This window comes from Mauremys mutica, chromosome 20 (assembly GCF_020497125.1).
Source record: "Mauremys mutica isolate MM-2020 ecotype Southern chromosome 20, ASM2049712v1, whole genome shotgun sequence".
Taxonomy (NCBI): Eukaryota; Metazoa; Chordata; order Testudines; family Geoemydidae; genus Mauremys; species Mauremys mutica.
The window spans coordinates 26,217,724-26,228,077 of NC_059091.1; the positions used below are offsets into that span (position 1 = coordinate 26,217,724).

Genomic DNA, 10,354 nt, shown 5'->3' on the forward strand with positions numbered 1-10,354 from the left:
CACCGCCTAGGTAAGGCTTGGGAATCACCTACATGGAATGCATAGGAGCAATCACTCGAAGAAGAAAAGACGGTTACTCACCGTAGTAACTGGTGTTCTTCGAGATGTGTTGCTCCTATCCATTCCAGACCCGCCCTCCTTCCCCACTGTCGGAGTAGCCGGCAAGAAGGAACTGAGGAGCGGACGGGCCGGCTGGGGTATATAACCGGCGCCATAGCGGCGCCACTCCAGGGGGCGCCAGCCGGCCCGCCGGAGTTGCTAGGGTAAAAATGTTCCGAAGAGCCGTGCACGCGCGGCGCGCACACCTACATGGAATGGATAGGAGCAACACATCTCGAAGAACACCAGTTACTACAGTGAGTAACCGTCTTGTCTCATGAATGGTTGGGCTTTGGGTTCAGGTTCTGGCGTATCCATCAATGGCTGGGCCAAAGTTATCCCCTTGGCTGTTCCCTCATCCTCTTCGGAACTGTTGCTGCTGTAGCACTTTCTCCACACAAGTCCAAAGGTCCACGGGGCTAAAACAAAGTCTGAAGTTCTCAGGGGGGTGGTAAAGGAGTCCACGTTTCCTCTCAGCCTTTCCACAATTTCTGAAACATGTCGTCTTGGTAAGAGATCGCCTCCTCTGTCCAGCTCTGGGACTTGTGCGGTGATGGTGCGGCACTCTGATTGGCAGAGGGCATTGGGAGGAGTTCTTAGAGGGGTCACACAACCCTCTTCTGGGTGGTCACCCCATCCCAGAACCTGCCCTGTTTTGGTCAAATCTCCTTTCAGGGCAGTCCTCTGCAGCCGAAACCCATCGCGACTGGTAGAGGGTGGTGTGACGAGTTCCTAGAGGGGTCACACGAACCACTTCTGGATGGTCACCCAGCCCCAGAATTCCCCCCAATTGGTCTAATCTCCTCTCAGGGTGCTCTCTAGTGGCTGAAGCCCCTCCTGATTGGTAGAGGGCAGTGGGAGAAGTTCTTAGAGGGGTCACACAAACCCCGGAACTCCCCCTGGTTGGTTAAATCTTCTCTCGGGGCGTTCCTATCGGGGCAAAATCTATCCTGATTGGTATAGTGGAAGGAGTTCTTAGAGGGGTCACATGACACACCTTGCTTCCGGTCATGTGTCCGCCTTGACGCCCAGAAGTAATGCCCCCATGCGGTGAGGCTTCTGATGACCAGTAGGCAGGGCTTATTGGGTCAAGAGGTGGGGTTAAGTTTTGATTGACAGTAGGGCCCTTATACTCCTCGCTCCCGCTACCCAAAATTGGAAGAAGACAGAGACAACTATAATCCTGGGCAGTATTCGCCGTTGTCCTACTGCTCAGATGCTGTAAGTGAGAGAAGGATCAGGCCCTGTAAAGTAGCCTGGGCTGATTTTTATTACTCAAAGCGTTTTTATTACACATCAGGACATCTAGTCATTCTGATGGACATGCAGCCTCTGGACAAGCTCATTGATAAGCATGTACATTATACTGCTTGCTCAGGGGTCATTACTATAGTAACAGCCAAGTACTGGCCCAGATCCTCAAATACACCTGAGCTCTAGACTCTGGGCTGTTCTAAATTACGCTGTCATGTAACAGCCATTGCTGCACTGGAGATAGCTGTAGACAACGCACACTGTGTGTGCCATCTTCTGTTCCCAGCTCACACCCCATATACTTGGGTAGGAAGCTAGGAGTTGGTGACATACAGCCAGCTACACTGGCTGTACACTCTCTATGCTGGTTCTCTAGGTTTTAGGGATTTGCACATGCTGGGGAATTCCTAGCTGCCTCTTAGGGCAGCTTTATGGCTACTTTGCCCTGCTCCACTGCAACATAGGGCAGCAAAAGGGTGACTTTACAACTAACCCCACCCCTATTGATGCACCTACCCGTGGGTGTTAGGAGTCTGAATTCAGGTATCTGGGTTTGGAAAACTCACTCACCTGGCATAACGTTGTCTAATGACAACCAAAGGCCAAATATGCCTTTAAACATCAGTCCCCTTGCTTTTCAAATATCTATTTGAAACACCACAAAGCTGATAGAGATTTAAGTGCCCTAATCAGCACCTCTGCAGGTGGCAATAATGGGTATTTAGGCATCTACCTGCAGATTTTAGTGCTTAACTTTAGCCACCCAAGGCCTTTGTATTTGTCTTGCCCAAGCCTATGAGTTGCTGAGTGTTCTCAAACTCCCACTGATGTTATTGAGAGATAAGGATGCTCTGCCCTTCAGAGAAGGCGCTCAGCAGATATAACTCATCCTCCAAAGTTAGCTACTATGATCCTTCACCTCATATCAAAAGGTCACTGAATGGTCAGGTTTCTAGTCTCCATCACCACCTCATTCTCCAGTTTACTGTCCCCTTGGGTGCAGGGCTTGCGAGGATTCACCAGGCAGCAGTTAGCAGAGGAGGGCGAAAGGCAGAGGGAGTCTGGGATGTTATTGCTTATAGTTCTCAATGGGGAGACAAGGTTCCTGTAACAGTTGAATATTGGAAGGAAACTAATAGAGACCACGTTGAATTGACACATTCCACTAATTCAAAAGCGACTCTATTAAGTAATATGGGTTCCCCTAATCTTGTAGTGTTTCCTGTTTTGGTGATTGTTTTCTAGACCGTATCCAGCAGCTTATTCCCAGTCCATGTTCTCCTATTGTTATTCCCTAGTAATCTCCACTCTGTTTATGTGTATTACGGGGCACTGGACAAATACTGATGACTCTTCACATTTCTTTTTCAGGTGCTGGCTATGTATCTCACAAACAAGATCATATGTAAATAACCCAGCTCCAGATTTTGTATATACTGTGTACATATTTCTTACTAAACTGTTTGAAGTATCTGTTTCAATTGCTCAGAGGCCTGATTTCATCTTTCAGAGAATTGGGGTTTCCTCAATGTCCTCTGTAACCATGATGTGGGGGCTTCCTCCCTTGCCCTTTCTCCGTGGAGCTGGACGAAGACCTCAGCTCAGCGCCTCTCTAGGGTCTCTAACCACTCTTCCGCAGTCCCCACAAAGCTAGATCTACTCCCTGTAGTTAGTGGCCTGGGGTCTGGTTCTTAATCATATTCTCATCTTTGTGTTGCTGATGAATTCTGGGTTGTAAGTGGGATGGACTGTGTTCTGGCGAGTTATCCTCCCTCCTGTCTAGCCTATTTGTGGGTCAGAAGGCTATCTGTGAACAGCGTCTGTTTACTTACAGCCTTAGGCTCGGTGCCTGTAATGGTGTGTGAGGGAAGGCATCTCTGCTTTTCTAAGCCAAGTCCCTGTTTGTGAACTGCAAGACTTTAGCCGAGAGGAACCATTGGATTCCCTAGCTTCCCCCACTGCACTACAAGGGAACTACTGTCATTGGGTATCTCTGACAGGGTATGTCCTGCTGCGCTCACTGGTCTTGTGATGTCTCCATATCGGGACCAGCTCATTTTGTTAATAATTCACATTGGACTAGAGCTGGGTGAAGGCTGATGGGGCAGTTCACGGAGGGGCTCACCAGTTAAAACTCCACAGTTCAGAGAATCCTAGAAATGTAGGGCTGGGAGGGTCCTAGAAATATCATCCCATCCAGCACTATACTTAGACCGTCCCTGACAGCTCTTTGTCCAATGGGTTCTTAAAAACCTCCAGTAATGAGATTCCACAACCTCCCTTTGAAGCCTATTCCAGAACTTAACTATCTTTATAGTGAGAAAGTTTTTCCTAATATCTAACCTAAGTCTCCCTTGCTGCAGACTAAGCTGATTCCTACTTCTCCTACGTCCAGTGCACATGGAGAACAGTTGAGCGGGGTCCTCTTTATAACAGTCCTTAACATATTTGAACATGGTTTGAACATATTTGAGGGTTGGCTAAGATAAAGAGGCCCCTGGAGGAGAGAAAGGTTACAGGGGTATGTGTGCAGCTTTCTTGGGGTGCCCAGGCTCTGAGTCACCTTGTTACTCATCCGGCGAGAGGAAGATTTTCTCAGGGAGCTGATATCTAGTCAAGCATAACACCACCGGTCTGTTAGCCAGCCTACCAATCTCCACAGGGCTCTGCCAGCCCTTGCTCTGCCTTGCATGGTAACAGTAGTTGCACCGCGGCCACGAAGTCCCTCTGAAAGTGTCCCCCAGAAGCATCAGATTACTGTCACAGGACACTCACAGAAATTACCAGGGAACAGAATCTAAACAGCTTGATTGGTACAGCTCAGGATCAGATCTTTATAACCTCACAGCACTGAGACATATGTATAGTGGAATAATCCTAAATTCATTACCAAAGATTAAGATTTAAGAGGTTAGTGAGTCAAGATCATGGAAACAGAACTGGTTACATATAAAATGAAAATCATAACATGCTTCTTAGAGTCTAAAATCAATTATTACGGCAGTTTTTCACCTAAAGCAATCTCCCAGCAGCATTAACCAACATATCTGGGATCCAACTTTCCTGAGGAAGGAAAAGGGCTTTTTTGCACACTGTTCCAGATGTGCCCGTTATTGTGGGGGTAGGCTCATTTATGAGGGTTACTCTTCTGGGGGAGGGGCTTCTGTAATTCAATTAACGTGCTGTGAAAGTCACTTGTGTGTTCACATGGAGCTCTACTCCTTCCTTCTGCAAGTCCCCTCCCAATGGAGCTCTCCTGCAGGACCTAGGTTCCTCCAGCCCTAGAACTAGATGAACATGTGCACACACACACTAGCAGAGCAAGTCTGAGAGGACCAGGTCAATCAGCACTCTCCAGCTGATCCCCTCATGTGTTTCTGTACTCAATGGGCTGGGTTAAGCAGCACTTTCAAGCTGATACCCTTATGTGCTCCTGGTCTCAATAGGCTGGATTGAGCCGCACTTTCAGCTGCTCCCCCCCCACCAATGTTCCCCAAGTTTAACACATCCCTATCACACATTCACATTACAATTGTACTGGTAGTAACCCACTTGATGAGCAAACCCCACAGTATTTTGGGGCACTACAGGGATCTTTAGCTTAGGTACAAGAAGCGTTGCTGCAGAGTAAATGGGGGAAGCTAAAAAGAGTAAAATTCAGAGAGAAAAGCAACCAGCTGAACCATAAAAGTCATTTATTGAATCATAGTGATAACCACACCGGGAGGGCTAAACAAACATAACAGTTACATTTTAAAGGTTAATACCTGAGGTAGGAAAGAAAACAGAGAGAGAGATGGATCTCACCCACTCCATGAGGCTTGAACTGGTCAGGGTTCCCAGATGATGGTGGTAGCTCAGGGTCCTGAGTGCTGGAGACAGGCAGAGCCCCCAGCACGATCAGTCAGGAGATAGAATCCTGGAAAAATCCTGATCCTGGAAAAGCAGAAACTGGATGGGGTCTTCCAAGAAGATGCCCCCGAAATCCGCGGAGAGATGGTTGTACGTGTTTCCTTTGACTTTTACACACCAGTCACTACCCACTTCAATCATCACAGCAATTTGTTGGTTCATAATTCAAAGGGACGTCTTACTGGGCTACATCCCAAAGTCTGTGCTCACGCAGACTGATCTCCTCTTTCTCTCCCGGTGCAGTTACATGGGCAGCAGTGCATGGAGATTCAGGCCCAATGGACCAGAATGTATCTATTTAGTCCTTAGTGGACTTCATGGAGTCTTTGGCACTTCTCCCTTTTTGGGGGTAAACATTCTGCTGGGGGGTAGATCATTTTTGGTTTTGTTGTTCGGGGTTTAGGACTGAACTCATTGTTGGAGTTAGGGGTGTCAGGGTTGGGATTAGGAGTGCCAGGGTTTAGAGCATGTCAGTGTTAGGGTTTATTAGGTAAAAGAGGGTGTCAGTGTCAGGATTTAGGGTCTCAGTGTTAGGGTTTAGGGTAGAAGGGGTTGTCAGTGTCAAGGCTTGGGGGTTTCAGTGTCAGGTTTAAGGTGTAGAAGGGGGTGTTGGTGTCAGGATTTAGGAGGCATCAGTGTTAGATTTTAGGGGTCTCAGGGTGGGGTTTAGGGATCTCAGTGTTAGGGTTTAGGGATTGAAGGGGTGTCAGGGTTTAGCAGAGGTACTGGAACTAGGGGTGCCTGGGGTGCTGCAACAACCCCTGGCTTGAAGTGGTTTCCATTACATACAGGGTTTACAGTTTGGTTCAATGGCTCTCAGCATCCCCACTATAAAAATTGTTCCAGCACCCTGGGGTTTAGGGATGTCAGTGTCTGGGTTTAAGGGGTCTCTGTGTTAGGGATCTTAGTGTTAGGGTTTAGGGAAGAAGGGAGTGTCCATGTCTGGGTTTAGGAGGTGTCTATATCGGGTTTATTAGATAGAAGGGGGTGGGGTTAGTGCCATGACTGTTGTTCTCATGATTGAAAGACATCTCCGAAGGGGATAGTTTTGCAGCATTTACTAAAGATGCTTAGACTCTGGGCTGGCCTGATCTCCCCTGGGCATTGGTTCCCCAGCCAGCTCCCCTCAACTGAGAATGCCTTGTCCACACCTCTCATGCGCTTCGTCCTGGGCTTAGTGACTTGCATTGCCTCAGAGGAGCGCAGCTGTCTTGGTGCTTCACAGGCCAAAGTTTGGTTTTTGATGTCACTGGGGCTTGATCCATTAACGCACGGGAAGCTGCCTGGGAGCTAGTGGCAGGACCTGAGCACCGGCCTGGTGAGCTAAATTCTCTCACACTGGTTTAATACGAAGCATCTCTATTGACTTGGATGGAGTTCCTCCACACTGACAAAGGAGTAACAGTAACTGAGATCAGAACCTGGCCCAGCTATAGGTCTGGCCATGACTGAGAGTCCATTCTTGGGTAGCTTTCTAGGAAGCATGTGTTCTGCTATACTTTCCTATGCTGAGGTCCTGGGATTAATTCTTCCTTTTCATGGTTACTCGGGGGACTTTCTTATCCCAAATTGTCCTTTGCTCCCCTTTAGGGAGGGTACAAGGGGGCTGAGCCTGATGTCTCTTTAACGGCTTTTGTGCTGATTGCATTGGAAGAGGCCAAGGACATCTGCAAGGATCAAGTCAACGTGAGTATCTCTGCACCGTAGAGTCACTTCTACGTTCATACCCAGGTTTTCCCATCTTTCCATCCCCTATGAGCCACGCCCCATGGTGTTATGCTTACAAGAAGCACATGAGATCTTTTTCAGGGGAAAAGGCAGTACACCACGTTTATTGAAGATACAACAATTAACATACGCATTCAATCACACACCACACACACACTATCCCACCAGTCAATGTTATAGTTATCAGTCCAGACTCCGGATCAATCTAGTGGCCAGCTAGGTTGATCACAGGTAAGTAGGAGCCGGGTTCTGTCGGTTGCAACATAATGCTCCGGGGAAGTCTTGGAAGAACGAACCCAGAGTTTCATGGCACCCCCCATTTATATAGTGATTTTCCTTCATTGGGATCAATGAGTTCTTCTTTGGGTGCTTGCTGATATCAATTCCAGTTAGGTGTGCGCATGCGCTGCTTGCACGGCTCTCGGAAACTTTTCCCTAGCAGCTACCTATCAGACCAGCTGGGGAGCCCCCTGGAGTGGCACCGGTATGGCGCTCTATATACGACCCTGCTGGCCCAACCTCCCTTCAGTTTCCCTCTTACTGCCTGTGATGGTTGTTCAAACAGTGGTTTCTTGCTTGCAAGTGGTCCACTAATCCCTGGCTCTTCTGCTTATCTTTGTATATAGTTACCCATTGTTAGTTAATTGTTCTCTTCTAGTTGTTAATTGCAGTCTTTAGTGGTTGGTGGGGGGGGTTCCCCTTCAATGAGTGCCCCTTGGGGCTCCAGGGCATGCAGTCCCAGGGCTTCAAACCCTATAGCTCCTGCCAAGCCTATGCCTACGGGCAACCCCCATGACTCCTGTCTCTGGTGTCTGGGAGAAGCCCATCAGGCAGATAAATGCAAGATCTGCAAGGCCTTCAAACCTCACGCTAGAAAGGAGAGGAACACTCATTTAAAACAACTCCTCATGGAGTCAGCCCTCTGTCTGCAGCAGGACCCGGCCCCGAGTGCTTCGTTGCGGAGCACCCCTCCAGCGGTGCCGCCAGCAGCACTCCCAGGGGTCGGCGGTCTCCCAGGGCCCAGAAGTGTTCCGCTCTGCACCGCTCCCACTCGCCAGTTGCCCACAAGAAGCAGGCCAAGGACAAGTCTCCACAATGGCCCGATTCAGGAACCGTAGCCTCGGCAGGGCACGCTGCAGTGCATGGGCCTATGGCCGACAGACCCTCTGGTTAGGCTCAACCCCCATGGGCTCCCGTCTCCCTAGGAAGCCCAGCACTCCTGGACTCCCCACAGCCGCAGGTGGAGGAGGTGATGCCACCCTCCACCAGACACTTCTGAAGCCGCTAGGGGGCTTATAGAAATGATGGCTCCCAAGTCTCCAGTCTCGAGGCCTCCATTACCCCAAAGCCCAACACCTTCAAGAGACAAACCCACTATGTTTGGGCCATCTACCCCACCGACCAGGATCTCTGCATCGCTCCGAGTCCCGGTGCTGTACATATGCCCCGTGCCTGTCTGACTCGTGGCACTGGTCTGACTCGCGGCACCAGTCTCTCAGCCCCAGACCCTTGGAGCTGTTTCCGTTTGAGTATGGTCATCAGCTAACAAGTCATGGCTCCTGCTCAAGGTTCAGATCCCAATCTGTGACCTCGCAGCAGCGCTCGCATCGATCTCAGACTGCATTCCCCAGTCGTCGCTCGACGGACCAGCACTGCTCTACATAGCGGTACCACTCTATGTCGTGGCACCGCACCCCATCTCGGCACTGCTCCACCTCAGGATCCCTTGAAAAACCCAGATCCAACCCCACCCCAGTGGAGGTTACACCTGGGGCTCGGGATGAACCAGTCCCGGAAAATCCAGAAGCCGCCATGGAACCACTCCTGCCGGTAGCGTCTTCCTCATCCTCTCCTGACCAGGAGCCACCCAGATGATGGGGCAAGTGGGGCAATTTGCCCAAGGCCCTGCAGGGCCCCCGGGCCCCCACATCTGCCTTCCCCCATCGCCTCAGCGCACCACATCAGGAGCGGCCCAGGACAGTGCTGCAGCGGTGTGGCTCCGGCAGGGCCTGAGCTCCTCCCACTGAGTCAGAACCGCATGGTAAGGGGGCGGAGCTGCGAGCCCCGGTCCCGCTGGAGCCACGCCACTGCAGCGAGCGCTGTCCAAGGAGCCAGGGCAGCCTTCATGACGTGTATTTACACTTGTTATGACATTGGCAAAAGTTCCTCCATCTACTATTATGGCTCATGACGACCCAAGCCCACCGAGGCGACCTTCCCCACCTAACAAACTACCACTCCACCAGGGCTGTCTCCCTCTCTTTTATAGTGAGGAGGAGCCAGCTGACTGCGGCTGTAGCAGTACGGCATGAGGACAGAGGCAGTCATCTGTAGTAGGGTGTAGGGAAGCGAGGGCCTAGTGGGCAGAGCACTGGACTAGGTTTCAGGAGGGACTTGAGTTCTCATTCCCACAACAGCTGAGGGCCCTCAGGCAAATAACTTTCCTACTCTGTGCCTCTGTTTCCCTTTTCTGTAATTTGGGGCTAAAAAGACTGACACTCCTTGTGTTAAAGCGCTGAGGAAAAGTGTGATATATAGAGTTTGGTATTATTATATCTTGGATCCACCTCGGTCAAACCAGAATGAGTGTCCACATGGGGACGGACACTTAACCTCTCTCATCCCGGGGAAGGCTTGCTCCCTAAGCCACTGTACCCATTCGTTTGGGGCCTAAAAGGAGGACATCCTCCAGAATTGCCTGTATCTTTCTTCTTCAGGCTTGCTAGTCCCTACATTTTCGCCATATGCACTTGTGTACCTCCTGGCCCACTCGGGTCTTTCCACTATTTTCTTGGTCGTCTTCCTTGCTTTCATGCCTGTTAAACATTACTGCTCAAACGCGCATCTCTAACAAAAATTCCCCTTCACAAGTGCTGAGTTTTTATTTTTCCCAAATAGGGGTGCTTCCACCCCTGCTCTGCCATGAGGCCCTGTCCCCAACTCTGCCCCCTCCCTGAGGCCCCATCTTTGGTCCCCATCTTCCTGCCCCCGCTTCCGCTCCCTCTCTCAAAGTCCCCCCCACCAGCCGGCCACTCCCTCATTTCTCCGTTCCCTCCCCCATGCGCCCTCCCAACAGCTGCTTGCTAATCAGCGGGCCAGCCCTGGGCGGCTTGTTGATCGGCGGCCAGCTGGGGCAGAACCACTGTGACTGGTGGGTGCTGATGCACCCCCTATTTTTTTCCTTGGGTGCTTGAGCCCCAGAGCACACACGGAAGTCGGCACCTATGACTCTCTTCATCCCCTCTTTGTACGTGCCCACCACATCACCTCATCCTCCTCTCTTGCAGCTTCTGTCTGATACCACAGACCAGGGCCAGATTTTGGGGGCAGGCAATCCAGGAAACCACCTTGGGTGCTGGAC

At 50.5% G+C, this 10,354-nt stretch overlaps 2 protein-coding genes across 2 annotated transcripts in view; both read left to right on the plus strand.

Annotated features, from left to right (window-relative positions):
* Nucleotides 1-2,834, plus strand: part of LOC123353840 (maestro heat-like repeat-containing protein family member 2B) — a 66,203-nt gene extending 63,369 nt beyond the window's left edge. Inside the window, exon 40 of the mRNA XM_044995256.1 lies at nt 2,725-2,834. The gene's annotated coding sequence lies outside the window, so the exon portion shown is untranslated. The remainder of the gene's footprint in view (nt 1-2,724) is intronic.
* Nucleotides 1-10,354, plus strand: part of LOC123353841 (voltage-dependent P/Q-type calcium channel subunit alpha-1A-like) — a 29,905-nt gene that overhangs the window by 4,089 nt on the left and 15,462 nt on the right. The window contains exon 2 of the mRNA XM_044995257.1: nt 6,856-6,955. Coding sequence (XP_044851192.1) covers nt 6,856-6,955 — 100 coding nt within the window. The remainder of the gene's footprint in view (nt 1-6,855; nt 6,956-10,354) is intronic.